This window comes from Ischnura elegans, chromosome 5, assembly GCF_921293095.1.
Source record: "Ischnura elegans chromosome 5, ioIscEleg1.1, whole genome shotgun sequence".
NCBI lineage: Eukaryota > Metazoa > Arthropoda > Insecta > Odonata > Coenagrionidae > Ischnura > Ischnura elegans.
This window is the reverse complement of record NC_060250.1, coordinates 45,299,666-45,319,426: the sequence shown is the minus strand read 5'-3', so window position 1 is coordinate 45,319,426 and position 19,761 is coordinate 45,299,666. Positions and strand designations below refer to the sequence as shown.

The window sequence follows — 19,761 nt, the reverse complement described above, 5'->3', positions numbered from 1 at the left end:
TTTTCTGGTACTTTCCGTCATGGAAATCCTTTTCTGTAACCTAGCAAAATTTGAACGAGATCTGGTGGTGAAACTTAACGGACTTGGCTTGTTTGATCCGAGGAAATTTTAATTGATAAAGAGGAAAGTATGCTATTCCAAGCCATTTTAATATAGTCCTCTATAAAATTTATATTTGCAGATTGTGGATGCAGTGTTGGAGGTTCAGTTAATGCTAGCTGTGATCATTCCTCTGGGCAATGTCATTGTAAGCCAAATATTGAGGGGAAAAAATGTTCAAATCCTGCTGATGGCTATTACTTCCCTACTCTTCATCAATTCCAATATGAAGCAGAGATGGGAAAAATGCATAATAAGGAAGATGTTCAGTTCAGCTTTAATGAAACTAAGTTTCCTGCCTACTCATGGAAAGGATATGTAGATTTCTCCCTCGTCCAGGTAAGAAACAGAAAATACGATTATGCTACTCATTTTAGCATTTAGCAAAACTATTGTCAGGCATGGTGAAGTAGGTACATAATATGGAATGTGGAATATCTCTTTGCATGCCTCGCACTTTAATGCTGAGTTTAAATTCTATCTGTATTTTGTATTTATTTTTGCATTTCCTTGATTTATCCATCATCAACCTTAAAACTACTGTTTTTGTTTTATGGGTATTCATATGATACTGTCACACAGCACTAGTGGTTTGTCAATTGTCCATGGCTATGCTATCAAAAGCGCATCACCTTGCAGTTAGTAGCCATGGCAACCAACAATGTCTCTCAGTATGTCGTGCTTATTTCCTCTGTCTCCTGCTTTGCCCGCTGTGGCTGAGGTGGGTACTTCACTTGCTGAGCCAACTGGAAAATTGCCAATTGATGGACATGTCATTATCTAGTCAGAGCTTTACCCATGTATATACTATATTAACATAGTAGGTCAAAGACTTAATTTGAAGTCATATTAATTCCACATTTTGTGATAGTTGACATTTTCATATGTTCACTCTTACTTCACCTAATAAGCTGTCGGTGGCATTAAGAACAAAGAGATAACATGTGTAATATATAATTGCTATTGATTTTAGTGAAGTTCATTAATAATTAGCTTTCTTGATGTAAGACAGGATTGGTTTGGACAGTTTTATATTTCCAGGAGGACTCCTTTGCTAATGAATGAGATTTCTTTGTACTTTTTCCGTTCTAATCTTAAATTGTGTTTAGGGTTGAAGTTTAAAAGAGAATGATCATGTACGTAACTTCTAATCATATATTCCCATTGTTAATTTTCAGGGTGAAATTACTCTTAGTATTGATGTACAAAAGTCGAGTAAATACAAGGTGATATTTCATTGCTTTAATCTTGAAGAGCATCCAGTATTAGTGACTATAACTGTTTCACAAGAGAGGACTTTGACTGATCATAAGAGGATTTTCCAAGTGATGCTTGAACCTATGACCAAACCAACTTTTGTAACGGTGATTGATCCTTCTCAGAATTTGTCTTCACCGATGCTTATGAAAAATGGAGAATGGTTGGTTAAAGTCAAAACTGAGTCTCAATTACTCCTGGTGAGTAAATGTTACATGCTAGATGAATAATTTTGTGGCAGTCTAAATCTCAAAAAGATGATGATTATAGTTTGAAGGAATGTATAATCACTAGAGATGGGTCCAGTAGCAGATTTCTTGAACTTGAATATTGAATTCGAATATTAATTCATTGCTCGAATATTCGAATACCTCGAATACTAAAATTGCGCTAAGCCTATTAAACATACGTTTCTTCTTCTATTTCACTTGATAAATGCATAAATAAAAAGGTACACTGTGGAAACTCAATCTATAGTTTTTCAAGTGGATGGACGAAAAAAACGATGAATGCGGGAATGTTGGACTAGGTTGCCTATGCAGCAGGAAACCCAAGATTTTGGCGAGTGAATGTGATTTCCTTTACAGGATTCAAACAGGAATATAGCTGATTAATGGAATATTTTAATTTTATGGAAACAATTTGGGCGTATAGTTGATTGAACTAACATCTCTTCCAAATATCGTAAGGGCAGGGGCGAGACTAGGAATTAAGGCTGGGGGGGGATTTCGGTGCAACTAACACCGGGGTGTGTGGGGGGATGGTATACCCACCAGGATAATTGGTAGGTGCGAGATTAATAGTAGGAATTTTAAAGATAAATACAGTGAGTCCTCGTTTAACGTCACTTACCGTTCCTGAAAAATGTGACGATAAATGAAATGACGTTAATCGAAACATAATATCCCATAAGAAACAATGTAAAAAGTGAATATCGGCTCCTAGACCTCACAATTCCTATGTGAAAAAATTTTAGCGCATAATATCTGGGGCATTTTTTACGATGGGAATACCAAACTATGGCATAAATACGTGTTCCTGTCTTCATCGATGGCAATAGCAGCAGTGACGAAAAATCCTTCTCCATTTTTGTATCTTCCTACATTTGCTTATCGGCTTCGCTATGGTGGTCGCCCGGGCGAGCGTCGCCTGGGCATCATCATCGCTTAAACATCGTCGCAGTTACAGGAACCAAAATTATTGTGAACACGGCGAAAAAAGTGACGACAAAAACTCCCGAGTTCTACACGGAAAAATTCCTTTAAATAACTTTTTAGGTTCCTGAAAACCATTATGTCAAGTAAAGCCTTGCGCACCTACCTAAGGTTTAACAGAAAATTTGCTAAAACCGTAATCGCAATTTACAATAAACTCACCATTTTACACTTTGTTTACACTGACTGTATTACCGCCCGCAAAACGAACAACCTGTAACGCCCGCCGCTTCGTGTTTTTTTCTAGCGCAAAATTTAAAGGCCTTGAGGTTATCACGAAGCGAAGGTGCGATAAATGAATGACGGTCTCAAAATTTTCGTGACGTTATCGCGAAATGACGTTAAACGGGGTGACGTAGAACGAGGGCTCACTGTAGTTCAAAATGGTGAGTTTTACAGCTTTCTGAGGGATATTTTATTCATCCTTACACTGTTCCATTAGTAATATCATTCCAATTAAGTAAAATGGGTTGGTGGATTTCTCTCTGATGTATACATTCTTATCTACCAAACACCATTTCAGCGGCACGCCCATCTGATACTTCATCCAACTTCTTATTTTCAACAGGCAGCTCACTTTACCCCCACTCCTACTGTCAAGTGCTAGCAGACATTCCGAGGCGTTTTGCAAAATGCATGCGCTTCTCCACCGGATTTTCTTCTTCTTCAATTATTTTCAGTCCATCAAGTTCTCACGAGATAAGCAGACGAATTCGAATTGCTAGCAGGGAGAAACCAAATATCTTGAGAAAATATCCCTTCATCTATGTCTGAGACAATGGAGATTTATAGCATAACTCATAAATTGTAACTTGATATATGTTTTCGGATAAAAATACAGCATCAACTTCTGAGGAGTTCAGTTGAGAGATTATCGAGTTTCACCAGAATGCTAAATCCCTGTCGTATTTTGACATTTATTTCCTTGCGTAAAATGCTTTAATAAAGTCAGAAATGCGTCATGTTTGGTCTTATTCTTTTTTAAATTACGCGCACATTACTAATATTTCAATCCAATGAAGGTGTAGTATCAATTGCCAAAAGTCATTGTTAGACACCGTTTGGGGTAATAGATGACTCATTCAGCAGTTGACCTCCAGAAATGGGGAACTACAAAGCAGGTAGGCAGAAAAGGTCAGTGAAGGAGAAAGAGGGAAGGGTGAAACACAATTCTATTAATCTCCTGTAACTTGATATTTTCTTTTGAAGCTTTTGATTTATGGTCTTCGTAATAAGATCCCTCAGCAAGCTGGGGCCTTTTGTTTGATTTTGGAGAGGGGGAAAGCATCGGAGGAGGGGCCGAGGGCTGTTGGATGGAGGGGGTAGCGGATTTTGGGAATTGTGCTACGTAGTTACTATTCCACAGCACTGAGGTTCTCCTAGTGGGGGAAACCAGGGATTTTCGGATTTTTTCACCCGATCATTTTCAGTTTCCCACGTTGAACTCTTTTCGCTGCTCTAATCCGCGAATTTGATGTAGTTTGTCAACTTGCGTAAAGCGGAGGTACATGCACTTAACTACTAAGGTTCTCTAAATTTTTCCGAGTCAACTAAAAATGATGTGCGTGTGACAGTGTATGGCGCAAAATTGAAAGTATACGAGGTATTCGAGGTTGTACCTTTAACATAATTATTCGAGATCGTGAATATCGAATACTTTCTAGTATTCAAGGTATTCGAGTATTCTCGGATACTATTTGCACATCTCTAATAATTATATAAAAATTCCATTATTAAATTGTTTTTATTAATTTTGAGGTACAGCTAATCAGCTTTCTTAACTACCATGGTCAGCTTGAAAATCAACTTTAAATTTCCATTCATTCGTTTTGACAATTGTCAATTGCAGTTTTTTTCACCTTGGGAAATGTTTAAATGTGCTATGGTCTAAAAAGTGCTTGAAGGTATATAAGGAAATCAAGTTTCAAATTTGAGTGATGAAGCCATTATTTTTCTGTTGTCACGTTATTTTACATGACATTGATATCATTAACGTTTATGGAGGAGGCACTGAGGACCAGCCAAATCATTACTCGAATAAATTCTGGAACCGTATAATTACCACTGATGACGTTATCAAATTTTTTACAGGACTATATTGTCATGATACCATTGGATTATTATGAAGCTACAGATCTTAGACAAAGTGTGAATAACCCTTGCACTTTGGAAGAACTGAACAAGGGAGAACTTAGCCTTTGCAAACACTTTTGTTATCCAAAAGTTTCACAATTTCATATGGCTGTTGAGAAACCTGACTCGTTAAAAGGCAGACTACACCTACGAGACTGCTTTGATGATGAGAAGGTAAATATCATAATTAGTGGCATAATATGCTTTGCATGAATCCTTGTTAACCCTCAGTTAGTGCTGGATTGCTGGTTCTGCAGGTCAGTCATTTAGTTATAAGTTCAACCTATCTTTTATTTAATGGAGATACAGCAGACTCCTGATTGTCCAGCTATGGATTATCCATGTTAGGTCTGTTGAATACTGGTCAGCAATGAAAACTTGCATGGCTCTTAACCCTTTCACTGCTGTGAACGTACCTAGTATGTTCACATGGCAGACTTCTGTGAATGTACTTTTTCTCCCTGCCTGCCATGCACTTTCGCAAAAGCACTTCCAAGGGCCCCTAACCCGGGACCCTTTCCTCAACGAGCTCACCCATGCGGGACTGTCTCATCGACCCTACCAGTCAGGGGCCTCCCTCCCGAAAAGTGACCGCTGTGACTGAAATTTGAAAATCAACCAATCAATGCGGTCATCAAAAAATGATTGTTTTCATTGCACTCCTGCCAATCTAGCAATCAAGTACGTCTTTGAACCGTGTTTCTGCGATGAAAAATAACGATTTTGTCAATTTTCCGGTGGTACGCAGCCACATTTTTAGCAAAGTTAACAAAATAATTATTTTTCATAGCAGAAACACGCTTCGAAGACGTACTTGATTGCTTGATTGGCAGGAGTGCGATGTAAACAATCATTTTTTGATGATCGGATTGATAGGTTGATTTTCAAATTTCAGTCAGAGCAGTCACAGCAGTCACTCTTTTTGGGAGGGAGGCCCCCGCTCGGAGGGTCAATGAGATGGTCCTGCATGGGTGAGCTCGTTGAGGAAAGGGTTCCGGATTAACGACCCTTTGGAGGGTGTACCACGCTCATTATTGAAGTACCTGCTCCATGGGCCCACGAAACGCATTTTAACCTTTTCGCCCCATGTGAGGAGAAGATTTTCGGAGATTGAACAGCAGCAATAGGGTTAATAACACGTTTTATTTCAAGATCACGAGACAGAATAACGGAAATACGGAAATCATATGCTTGGCGATGACATGCTCACACCCATACACAAATGAATAACGTAAATAAGTGAAGTTCATAATACATTCACAACATGGCTCAGGTAAGCAGTGGCATAAAAAGGGTGAGAGATTGCGTGATAAACGAAATATATTTGGGACTTCACCTTGTTACATCACACAGCGTCAACTGACGACCACCATTTCAGTGCGGGAAAAATAACGTTAGAAGAAACAAACAAGAATCAAAAATAAATGCCCAGCAATGCTAGCATATAAAGAAAAAAAACTGCCAACACAACACTTCTGACATATGTTAACAATCCATGCTTAAGTATCACACCTCTTCAAAGTTTTCTAGAATCTTTATAAAAAATAAAATCAGATATGAGAACACCCAGATTATTGCATTTCAATGCAAGGCTACACCCGACTAATTATTTCCATTGAAATTACCTTTGTAAAATGGAATTAAAGTAAAACCCCTTATTTACACTTTTCTAGGGACCCAAGAAAAAAAGTGTAAATTGCGGGAAAATGCAAATTGTGGGAAATAGAGAATTTTCACTTTTATTCACATACTGGCTTTGGAAATGTTCATTTTTTAATTGTTCACTAAGCATTATTCCATAACATTGCTTCCCTCTGAAACACAGCTGGCAACAAAAATTAAAAAATAATCCTGTTTTGTCTGCATTAAAAACATCTTTTGGGCTGTAACATCCAGAAGTCTAATATATTCAGATTCTTTCCACTGAGTTGCTGTCTCTAAGTTAACATCTTTGCTTTCACCACTCACCATCTTGTATACAAGACTGTACCTATTTTTGAATCTATCCAACCAACCATTATAGATGCCGTGGAATCTTTGATTCCCAATCTTCTGGGGAAATACTTTTTCTCAAGGGCCTTTGGGCCTGTTTACACGATACATAATGTCTGCTTGCATGAATGATTTTTGTGGACCGGAACGGGACAGGAAATGTACGAATGTAGGCAGGGGCAGATCCAGGATTTTTCTTTCTGGGAGGGGCACAGAGGGTCTGACAGGCAAAAGATCTTATCTTAATTGAGATTAAAAACAAGATATAACATATAACAATGACTTTACTAAATTCTCTTTACATATTTTTATATCAAAGTTATTCTCATTGAATGAAATGATTGAGCCTCCTTGAGTAAAACACAAAATAAAGCGAACGTAATGATGACCATCAGGGACGGATCCAGGATTTCTTTCTGGGGGGCACAAGCAAGGACATATCCAGGATTTTGTTCTGGAGGGGGGCACAATGATACCACGTTATACAAAACGAACGCAATGATAACTGGACCGTATTAAAAATCTTGCATATTTTTAAAGTGTCTGGGGGGGCACATGCCCCCCCATAGATCCTCCTGTGATAACCGTATTCAAATTTTGTCTATTTTTTAAGCATCTGGGTGGGGCACATCCCCCGCCCCTAAATACGACTATGAATGCATGAACAAAATTTGAACAGGTTCTATTTTCTGTTCATGCATACGCACTAGTTGGGTGAATACACGATGCATTTTCATGTTCATAATTTAGATATTAACTTGTACGGGTTAATTTACTATGTAAACAGGCCTTTAGATGACACCATTTGCAGGAACATTTGTTATCTTGCACCTAAAAACTACTCTTTTAGAATTCATTCTATTTCTTCTTACCTAGAATTCTTCACATATACTCTCTTTTTTGATAAATTTCCGCACTGGTTTGCATATTTTACAATGGCATCGCGATTTTTCACCACGAATTTGTTTGAATCGATGCGTGTTCCGGTGTGGGAATCAACTAGCTCTAAAATTTTCATTTTCTCGTCAATTAAAAATGTCCGTTTTTCACCTCGAATTTCCATTTTCAAGCAGGATAAATTCTATTTCCCGTACTATAATTGAGAATAACTTGCCAACACACGAGTGTCTGAACTACTCCTCGGCGATCAAGTGCGTAGTACTAACGGTCGTGCGACTTCATAATTTTTTAAAGTTACAGTTGTTTGCGATACGCTGCTATGTGAATGGGATTATTCAAGTTTAAATAAGTTTTTTAAGTATTTAATTAACCCATCTACGCTACGCAACTGTTGAATGAAGTCAGCGCAAATGATGACAAGTTATATAGTTCCGGCATTTATCACGTCTGGTTTCCTTTCAAACTCTCGTATCAAATTATCGACTACATGATTATTGTCAACATTCCTTCAGGAGTTCTTGCGTTATAATTAATACATAGCGCGACTGCTCAATACACCATACTTTCATATCGTGAATCTTTTCGCCGCTGGCAGAAAACGAGATGACGTAGTTCAACTTTCCGACGTTAGTGGCGTTCTGTCCCGCCACATTCAAATTCTTCCCGAAAATAGTTCTCATTGCGTTTCTTTCTCTTGGATTTTTAAATACAAATGCGCGAAAGGAAGCCAAAAGATAGTTTTTAAGAGCTGATATGCACGATTTATTGTTTAAAGTAGGTAAATAATTTTTTTTAGCCGGCACGTCGTGATGCACATGGCGGGAAAACGAAAAAAACACGGCGTAAATACAGGGTTCTATTTACATTGGAGAGATAGGAAATATGACGGGACCCAGAAAAAAACTTGCAATTTGCGGGAAAACGTAAATTCCGATAACGCAAATACGGGGTTCTACTGTACTTCATTTACTTGCTAGCAAGGAATGTTTCAAGTTTACTTGTGTGTTTGCTCTAGCATTGCAGTAGACAATGCACAGTGGGAAAAAAACTCTTGATTAATTTTTTAAGGTTCTTAAAACGTTAACCAATCGTAAATTAAGAAAAATTATATTTATGATCTTCAAGTGTATATTTCATATCACAAATGTACGTTTATTGCCATGGCCTTGCATGTGGATGAACACAGTCTTAAGGGAGCTGGAGATAATGTCGCGCTCTGGCATGTTTGCGCTGTGGCAAGTCAAGGTCAAACTGGAGAGGTAGGGAATAGTAGAAGTGAAGGCAGTAGGGGAGTGGATGCAGAGAGAAAGGAAGTAGAGATTACATGAGTCACTGCCAGGTGCCCCCTTATATAGAAAGTTTGCTGGAGTAAATGGAGAATTGGGAATGCCAGGATATTCATATTATCACTGCTAAAAAGATCACAGTCAGGTTAAAAAAAGCTCTCAATGAGTCCGGGAAGCAATCTGAAACAGCAAAATTTGTACATAAATAATTATAATATCTTATTTGATTGACATAAATTATGAAAGTAACAAGAAATATAAGCGAAAGTTTGGATTATCCATGTTTTCCAATTATTTGTACTGACTCTCTCCATCATTAGGCCAGATAATCGGGAGTTCCCTGAGGTAATCATTCTACTGATGCTAAAAAATATAGTGACTAATTCTGCTTACCAAAATATATCTCTATGTATATTTTCTATATTTTTATATGGGCATTGAAATGAAAAAAATTGTTGATAGATCATCATCACCATCATAGGATCTTCAATTGAAGTGCAAAGCAATTCGATAATTTTATGCTGCTCTTAATTTTGTTTCATATCTTTTATTTCTCTTGCAGGCTTTAGAAGATTCTGTTAAACTTCACTCCCCCCTGATGGAATCACATAATCACAGTTTGAAATTGAGGTTGGAACTACCCAAGCATGGAGAATATGTTTTAGTTATCATATATTATACTCCTGCTAGTAACACTTCAGAATTTGTTATAGACCTTGAGTCATCTTCTGGCAGAGGTAATGAGAGACTATCTTTCCTCTAGAAATCTTATCATTGGTTTTATTTTAATATTCAAATACGGTGAGGGCAATACCTTTTTCCTAATAATTTTATTGATTTCTCTCAGCATTCTGAATTCAAAAATATTTATATTAAGACTTAACAACCTATGAGTTCATTTCTTAATATGCCATGCTTACAAGTTTATTACATATGTACATATATCTTTTTGAACCAAAAGTACTTTTGGTTCAAAAAGATATACAAATGTAATAAACCTTGGCATAATTTCATTTGTAGTATTGTTCTACCCCATAATAATTATGGGGTAGAACAATACTAAATTATGGAAAAAGATGTATAGGATATGATTAAAAATGATATTAGTAGCCTGAATATCATCTACACTAGGTGAACATCAACACTGAACAAGTTTCAACACTTTCTTCCTTCAACTGGTTGCATCTGTCAGTCACTACTAATTGTACTTAAGGAGGTTGTAAATATCTGGAGGGACCACCACTGGTTTCGAGCGTGGAGCGAAGTGAGATCGGAATGGGGGTGCTTGGGTAGGACAAGCCATGCAAACTTTGACCAAAACATTGACTATCCCAAAAGGGTCAATGCTTACTGTTTGTTGAAATGGATATTTTTGTAAAAAATATTTTATGTCTACATTTGGTATAATCGTAGACCTAAATTATACGTTACCAGTAAACCAAAAGAGAGCCATATTTGCCCCTAGTCTAAACCAAATGTAGACCTGATGAGGACAAATGATAGATGTTTAGTATTAGGGAAACCATCAGGTTTGCTGTATACCAGACATAGACGTTTACATTGGGTTAAAATTTGGTATACTGCTAACTGTAATGTGCTCTCAGGTTTCCGTCTTCTGGTGTCAAATGCATTAGAATAAACTATTTTAATCCATGGCTCGAACATATATTGTGGAATTAGTGAAAAAAAATGGTTAGTATTGGTTTGAAATTCATATAGAAACAGTATGATGGATAAACCTTTCTAAATCTTGGGAGAAGTTGTTATTGAAGCCAAAAACTCTAAATATCTCTTAAACTGAACTACGCATAAAATCATGAAAATTTGCATCTCCAAAAATGAAGGAGCCCTACTCTTGATTCCCATTTCCAAAGTAAAATGTCATGGTTTACTGTGTCTAAGGATCTGCTCAAATAAAAAAATTTTCCCTTACCATATTTTTGCTTTTTAGTCTTGGAAAATGTAGGCAACTGCATTGAAGAAATCATGTTCAGGTGACTTGCCAAATTGAAATTTCTTATTGGTGAAGGGATATGATTTTATGACTCTCAAGGAAATCCATCATTTTTTATGAAACATTTCAGGGAAAAATCATGGGAAGGCAACTCTTTACTCCTGTCATTATTCTTCTCTGTGCCGAGAAGTATTTCAAGATGGCGGTGGAGCCATCAAGATTTTTCGTTTCTCAAGGGGAGAAGTTAATTTATCTCTATCAGTAAGTACAATGCTTCAAATGGATGGTTTTGGATTTACTGTGAAACGATAACTGTCTATTGCTTATATAATTCATTCCAGTGGGTTGGTGATGGATTCCTGGATATAATATCAATTGTTGCCATACCACTCAAAAAATGGTCCTTAAACTACATTGAGCCCAAACCAGCTTGCATAAAGGTGAATGGAAAATGCTTGTCAGCACCTTTGGACAGTTATACTCATTCAAAAAAGGTGAGTCAATATAATTTAATAATTTAAAGGAAGAAAGAGATATACTTTCGATAACTACCCAATGTGCTCTGGTAATAGTAGTTTTACGTATCATAAGTTGGAGCGAGTTCGGACACCACTCAATGGATTCAGGCGATCTTACCAGATGATGGCTGTATTTTATTTCCTTCTGACTTTCTCTTTGCTGTACAATGTAATCATAACTTCGGACATAAAAGATAGAGTGTATCATATTATGCATAACAGCGCTGGGTCTGCGGCTTCTAGTTGCAGTTGATCCCAATAGTTTGCAGAGCAAAATTTGAGTGAAACTTTGTACTGGTGAAAAGAAGTCTCTCTTCTCTTTGGTTATGATCTGATCACTTTATGTTTGCAAGTGAGCTTTTGTGAGAGCCCAGACACTCTCGTAGAGCTTCTCTAATGGGGAAGAGGTAGTACCGAGAGAGAGGGCAGGGGCGAACTTAATGTTGCCAAATGTAAATAGCCACCATAGTTTGTCACTGGAAACGTGTGAGTCATGGGTGGCCACAGGTATTTTGGCCCTGGCACCGAGACAATATATGTACCTACTCTATTGGATGGTATTGAGGATAATCCCTTTGTAAAGAAGCCACATTGTCAGCTCAGCATGCGACACCATTGGTGTAAAGCATACGTGAAGACATACAAGGAGAACATGTGAGGTTGGGTAACACTGCTCCACGGGAAGATTCATTGACTGAATTGATCAAGATCAAGATTGACTCAATTGATCAAGATTGACTGAATTTCTGAAGCGCTAGGCCATGCCTGCTGTCTGCTGATTGCCAAAGGGAAATTCACACGCCGAGAAACTTTCACTCCCCTCACCCCCACTTGCTTAAGCCACACCAGCTCACAGCAAAGATGAAATGAGCAGAGACTAGTACTTTGGAATTTAATAATATGTACAGAAGATCCTTCAAAAGCTGCATTATTTCTTTTTGTGTGTGTACATTTTTTGAGTCAATATTTTGAATACTCTCTCTGAAGCAGCCAACAACTCTTTATTCCTTTGCATAAGGTTTCTTAGGGTTGAAGGATATTTAATTTCCATTTTCACGCTTATTGGCATGTTTGGCTATGTGTAGATATTCTATGCATGTTCTATGCATATTCTATGCATATAAAAAACTTCTGAACTTGTCTGAACGTATGGTACCTAAATAAAATAATATTGATGGATCTGCATCAACAATACTATATCAAAATTACTTGCTTTTTGGCTCATGTATAAGCGTCTTTAAGCATGTTTTAGGCATTTTTCTGGGCCTTTTGGTAGAATAATGTTCTTCTGACTGCTCTTTAGTTCACTGAGGTTATTCTGATGGAGCCCATTGCCAGAGTAATGCTTGAAGAATATCATCAATGCTCAGTCAATTAATTTATCTCATCCCAACTTAGCTCTCTGTTTTAGTATTTCTGGGGAGTTAATCAACTTTCAGTGGTTAAATATTTTCATATAATAATATTTTTGTATGGTCAAATTAATTATGCATATTATTTACAGATGGTTCTTTCTACTGTTTCAGAGGTTTTTATTCCAATTAGTTTCCTGGCATAATTTCTTGGCTCTGGTTTTTAATCAAGTGTTTCATTTTCACTGAATTATTTTCAAAACTATCAATCCTTTCTGTTAATTCCTAATGAAAATTTGTTATGAAAACTTTCTGAAATAATAAATCAAAGTACCTTACATTTGATTGGATCATTAACGAAACTCTCTTCAAATTACCTAATGTGAATTGTACTCTGGACTACTTTTTAGTAGTCTTTTGTCATAATTATGCTACTACTGAGTCTTTTTGGCCTTAGTTGTGAATCCCATTCCAAGCTCAAGAACCGGTAGAATTGAAAACTGATGAGCCAAACTGACCAGTCCTTTATATTATTACTAAAGATACGTGAAAATCGCACTTTCATTTTTATTTTATCGCACTTTCAATAACAGTTTATCGTATTTTGTACCGTCTATTTTTTATTTTCATAATGAGGTAGGTGACGATAAAATGTAGTGAAACACAGTTATATGACAAAATACAGAATATTTTAAATAATTATGCTGCAGAACAATAATAAATTAAGGAATAAGACATAGGTATAGTGGCGGAGGTGTAGCTTGACCACGCCCACTGTAGTTCGCGGCCACGTAGAGTCCCAGCCAACTACAAACAGCTGGCCAGTCGCTCATATGCTTTAAGCGGTGAGTGTCGGCGGTGCTCGGCACAATATGTACAAATTTTGCCGACGAAAAGGCAAATCAGCATAAAAATATAATAAAATTCCAGTCATCCCATCTACGTTGCATTTATTTGCGTACATCGCATCTATATCGCATTTGTGATTTTCATGCATCTCTAATTATTACTACCATACAGATCCACTTACCATCAGTTTTAAGGCATAAGAAGACAAAAACTTTACCATATGGAGTAAGTGACGATAGAGCAAACTTGATTCATCTAGATTTGAAAGATGAAATGGTAAGCCTCAAAGGAAACTCTTCTGCACCAGGAAAATATGCATTTATCATTCACTACTACCAACCTGATTACCCAGGTATGCTATGATAAAAATAATTAATGCCATTGCTTTATGATTTTCTTGAGAATGGATGAGTTTAGTGTTACATAAAAAGATATGGATGCCATTGTTTTCCTTCTTTGTCATTGTTTATATCACATTAATTGAATATTGACGAAATATTTGATTCTGTATTTTTTGTCTTGCTTTCCTCCTTGTCGGGTGATGCTGTTAGCTGTAGACAGTGAATAGTGACATCTGTCAAACTGTCCTTCTATTACTCTGAAATTACCTTTTTATTTATATATTTTCATTTATACAAACCATTGGCTATGAAATAGAGGAAAAATGTCAGTTTGAATATTGGTCAATATTTCCAAAAATATTTTAATTCCTTGCAGCCAGACAGTTAATTTAAGGTCGGTTAATATCTTGACTCAATATCTTTTTCATTAAGATTGCAACAAGTGATGAAAGTTAAAAATAATTTCATCATATGCTACAAACAAATAGTTTTACACATGCATCATTAACATGTTTAGGAATTTGATGTTTTGTAACCTCCTCTGTCTTTTTAAGGCTTTGACTTGAAGGTTTTGGTTAATAACGGTAAGACCTACGAAGCCAAAGTGAAAGCTGCCCATTGCCCCTCAAATACCGGATGTTACTCTTCTGTGGAAGGAGTAGATGGAAGCAAGTTTTTTATGCTGAATGATAAATTTCTCTTTACACTGAAGGTAACTTTTTTCATCATGGCTCAATGGTTCTTCATTTTTCTTAGTTCTGATTTTTTTCTAGTATCTTGCTATCAAATGCCAACTATGTACTAATTTAACACTTTTTATTTGTTATCAAGAGTTCAAGTGTCATCTATAGATGACTGCCAATTGTGTTCAGCAGCTGCAAACTTGAAAACTTGAAGCGAGTTGTCTACACTCCAAACTTGATTATCATTTCTTATGCATTGCAAAACCTTACAGTTCTAATGCTTAAGCATAAATTTAAACTTGGAAAATACTTATAATGCTGAACATTATAATCATTGATTTACAATGAAATGGGCTTAGTTGTAGTAATTCCTTCTCCGTAGGTGTTGTCTCCAAATTCAGCCCGAATTTTCACAAAATTTTAAACTTGAAGGCTTCGGTGGTAGTGGTTTGTTATCAGATTTTGAAAACATTTTGGATCTGAGACAACTTTTAGACAACTTTGCCACAACAAGTTCTTTTTTGGCCCCCGCCTTTCCCCCCAAATTATCAAGTCACAGCCATGTTGCAGGTTTTGGTATCATCAAAACACCACCTACCATGCCCTAGGGTAGTGTTATATTCTTTCAATTTCTTTGCTTTTTCTTGATCTCTCATTAAAATAGTAAACTTCCGTACATCATCTAGGTCTATCTGCCATAGATGCACTCTGTTGCTTTAAACTTTGTTGCCATTTCATAATACAGCCCCATCGTTTATTAAACCAACATTTTAGATAACATTTCCTAAACCTGAAGTACAGTGAGTCCTCGTACTACGTCACCCCGTTTAACGTCATTTCGCGATAACGTCACGAAAATTTTACGACCGTGATTCGTTTATCGCCCCTTCGCTTCGCGATAACGTCACGTATTTTAAATTTCGCACGAGAAAAAAGGCGAAGTGGCAGGCGTTACAGGTTGTTTGTTTCGTGGGCGGTAATACGGTCAGTCTATTCAAAGTGTAAAACGGTGTGTTAATTGTTAATTGCGATTACGGTTTTGGCAAATTTTAGCATCAGAAACATTTCCACGACAATGTCCAAGAAAACAATGTTCACAATAGTTTTGGTTCCTGTTGCTGCGACGATGTTTCAGCGATGATGATGCCCAGGCGACGCCCACCCGCCTCAATTCGCAATTAAAACCATCTCTTCGATTTCATAATCCCAGTTTGCCCGCCCTCGCTCATTTGCGCCATTTTGATTTCGCTCCTGACCGGTCCGAAAAGAAATTCTTGTAGCGAGGGTAGGGCCTATGGACCGGAGCACCGGATCCCCGGTCTGTAGTGTCTGGTAGCATTCATTGGACCGCGAAAAGCAAATGCGGGAAGATACAAAAATGGAGAAGGATTTATGTCACTGCTGCTATTGTTGTCGATGAAGACAGGAACTCGTATTTATGCCATAGTTTGGCATTCCCATCGTAAAAAATGCCCCAGATATGATACGCTAAAATTTTTTTGCATAGGAATTGTGAGGTCTAGGAACCGATATTCAATTTTTACATTGTTTTTATGGGATATTATGCTTCGATTAACGTCATTTCGTTTATCGTCACATTTTTCAGGAACGGTAGGTGACGTTAAACGAGGACTCACTGTAGTTGAATAAATGCTTTATTTAAAACAGTGGAACTTGTTTAGTACGTTTCTGAAGGGACCAAAAAAAATGAACGTTCTAACCAGGAAAACGTGCTAACGAGGAAAGTAAATAATAGCAGTCGGGGTAATTGCAATCTGTGGAAAAGTCGTCATAATTACATCTACTATCGGTAGTTCTCGTAGGATCTCCTTCCTGAACTCTTTTCACCTTTAAAATGAGCGCTACATTGAAAAACAATACCATGTGAATAAAAATCACAATGTTTCATAGATTACCCGAAGAAAATTACATGAATACGGTGTCTTTCTCCCGTGATTTATCCTATATATATTTATAGAAAGAGGACAAGTAAAGCTAAGTCATGTCTTCTTTATCACATCATACTCGGAGAATATAACAACAACCCTGAGTATGTCAACTGATTGTTTTTAAACATCATAAAAATTGGACTAAATTATATTAACCTTTAATTACGGCGACAGCCGCGCACATTCGCTTCTGGAATGAAACCATATCGATTGTGATATCGATCAATTAATAACACGCAAGATTATTAGATTATGACGTAATTACAAGAAGATTTTTTATTATACAGTTGAAATTTACTTTTAAAAAATTGTCTAATGTCGTCTGCTTTCGTGCCGAAATCAAGTATTTTTAAGCTAAGCTTTGTGTGGATATCCAGAGCATCGTCTGCTCCCGCAGCAGTAGTCAAGTAAATACGCACGTACTCCAGAGCCTAAGCCACCTAGATGTCGAGTTTATGCAGTACTGCTTTAGATGAAGTGGGATTTGGATAAGACTCATTTCTTCATCATGATAACTCGTGCAATAGCAACAATTGCCCACTCGCGAAATTTGTGCGCAGTGGGCACTGCAGAGTAGTGATGGGTCGATCATGAACGATTCAATCAAAAAGATTGAATCACTAGGTGAATCAAATGACTTGTGATTCATTTCGTTAAACAAGTCAATCATCAATGACTCCGACTTCCGGTTTCATATCAATCATCCTGGTTTATTTCAAAATTTGGAACGATCGATGCTTGATCTCTCTTCGACAGGGCAGAAATAGTTGTGAGAAAATTAAATGCTATGTTATAAAGAACTGAATACTTGTGTAATCTTTTTCTTATATATTTTCCAGCAGTTATCAGTATTAATAACACCAATACACATAAAAGGAAAATATTAAGATGACTCTTATAGGAAAATGATAAGAAGTAGAAGTTAAAGCTGTTAACATTTTATTGTGCCGTTCATAAAATTGTACTGCAGATCAAATTCATGCATAGTGTGTGGTGTATTTTGTGTTATATTTTGAGATATATAGTTAGAAATTATTTTATTAGTGTTAAGAAACTGTGGCAGTTTTGCCTTCCCAGATATTTTCATGACACAACTTCCTTCATTTTTGCGATCTAATTTACTTATCTAGGAATTCACAATCAAAATAGTATATGAAATGATAATATGGATAGCAATCAGCGTTACCAATGCTCTTCGCAGTGAGGCAGTATTTATTCGATTATTCAAAGTGATTTATTACATCCATTGATTTAGTCTTTTCGATCATGATTCCTTTTGAGTCTTTTCGATCATGATTCCTTTGGGTCTTTTTGATCTTGATTCCTTTGAGTCTTTTCGATCTTGATTCCTTTTAGTCTTTTCGATCTTGATTCATTTGAGTCTTTTCGATCACAATGATTGAATCAATTGATTGAATCATTTATGTGACTCGAGTCAAAATGATTGAATCACTAAAATGATCGACTTTGCCCATCACTACTGCAGAGGCAATAGAAGGTGCGGAGCTCGGGGTGGGGAAAATTAGGGCTTCTCATTGGCTGCAGTTTAGTTAGTCAGACATTCCTAATAAATGGCCGCATTTTATTATTCATCACGTTACTAGAATTGAGAAATGCGTTTGGATAAATCACAGTTGAAGAAAGAGATGTGGAATAAATGCAAGAATGTCAATAGCTAATAATAATAAATTAAATCATGAATTCGGGGGTTTATGATCCTTAAGAAGATAATAGAGAACGAATTGTGAGTTGCGTCACGGCAAGCAATTGAGCGTACTAACCAGGAAAGTGCAATTTTTTAAAACGTACTAACCAAATACTTTTACCTGTATTTTGTTCGGATGGTACCGGGACAGAGAGAAATTGCCGTACTAAGGAGGAAAACGTACTAAGGAGGAACGTATTAACCAAGTTCCGCTGTATTTCTGTTTGTAGATTATGAAATCAGAATTTTTCCTGCAACTCTGAGAAATTCCTTGGTTTTCCCATCTTTTTTGTGGTAACTTCTAGTTCTCATTTTTTTCCAGCTTTCTTTCGTGGAAAGTCACCTTGAAATTTAGGAGCAGTTTTCTTTACTTCACAAAACCAACTCCTTTCTAATTTTTTTCTTTTTTGGACTACATGTTCATGTATAGCGATAAATTTGGTGATGAGGCATGGTCTGGTTCTTTCTCAGCATTTTACATCATTGCGAAGGCAAAGTTATCCTGTGGGGTTATTACTCTCATTTTTGTTTATGTTCCTAAACATGATCCATGTTTATCCATCAATTGTTCAATCCTCCGATAGTAATTCAATGAAAATCACTGGGCTTCGTAGCTAAATGCAGAAGGAAATACAACACGGGGAATATGAACAGTTGGCGTGATCAGTAACATTTGTCTGCTGTTTATCATGTAAAATTGCGAGGGCTGTCCAGAAAGTAACAGACATTTTAAAATAAAAAAATAAACAGAGTGAAAATAACAATTTTTATCACATAAACTTTGATGTTTAACTCTTTGCCTATTTTTATCCATTGCCATTTAAATTTAGGCGTTATTCATGACGTGGTGCAAGATTTTCAGTACCCTCTCTGTAGAAATCTGCTGCCTGCGAGTTCAATCACTGGTTTAGCTACACTGGCATGCAGTTCATCGTCAGTGTCAAATTGTTGCAAAGTGAGCCATGTCTTCATCGATGGGAAAAGGTAGTAGTCCTGGTAGTCCCTCAGTGCTAAATCCAGGCTGTATGGTGGGTTATTGAAAACTTCCCATCCCAAACCATCCAAGAGCTCTTGTCTTGGGTTTGAATTGCCATGAGTGGACGAGCATTGCCATGGAGAGACAAAAGTTTCTTCCTGAATGCTCCCTTGCTTGTTCGCTTTGTGTCATGCATGCCAATTTTGTAATATTATTATTCCTTGAATTATATATATTATTAATTGAGTGTTAGCAGCAAATTTGTCAATAAATTTCAATTGATATGTGATTTTTCACCAACAAAAAACTTATCATAGCTCGCACTTGACAACTGGTGGGATTTTCAATTGCAGCGCTCATTTTAATGCCCACTGTGTACAAAGTACGATAGGCATGAAGTGCAAGATACCCCAACTGGTTGCATATGGAGTTTAGAAACACTCTGAAGCCAAGATAGCGTCGGTAGTCCTGCCCATGACAAAAGTCTGTTACTTTCGGGATAGCACTTGTACATTAGCTGGTATATCACCTGTAATTAGGATACAAATTATTA

General features: G+C 36.9%; 1 protein-coding gene across 1 annotated transcript in view; it reads left to right on the top strand.

Moving 5' to 3' along the window:
* Window positions 1–19,761, top strand: part of LOC124158797 (laminin subunit alpha-like) — a 129,280-nt gene that overhangs the window by 34,826 nt on the left and 74,693 nt on the right. The window contains exons 15-22 of the mRNA XM_046534115.1: window positions 182–438; window positions 1,278–1,556; window positions 4,662–4,877; window positions 9,444–9,618; window positions 10,966–11,096; window positions 11,177–11,329; window positions 13,726–13,906; window positions 14,450–14,607. Of these exons, the coding sequence (XP_046390071.1) occupies window positions 182–438; window positions 1,278–1,556; window positions 4,662–4,877; window positions 9,444–9,618; window positions 10,966–11,096; window positions 11,177–11,329; window positions 13,726–13,906; window positions 14,450–14,607 (1,550 nt within the window). The remainder of the gene's footprint in view (window positions 1–181; window positions 439–1,277; window positions 1,557–4,661; window positions 4,878–9,443; window positions 9,619–10,965; window positions 11,097–11,176; window positions 11,330–13,725; window positions 13,907–14,449; window positions 14,608–19,761) is intronic.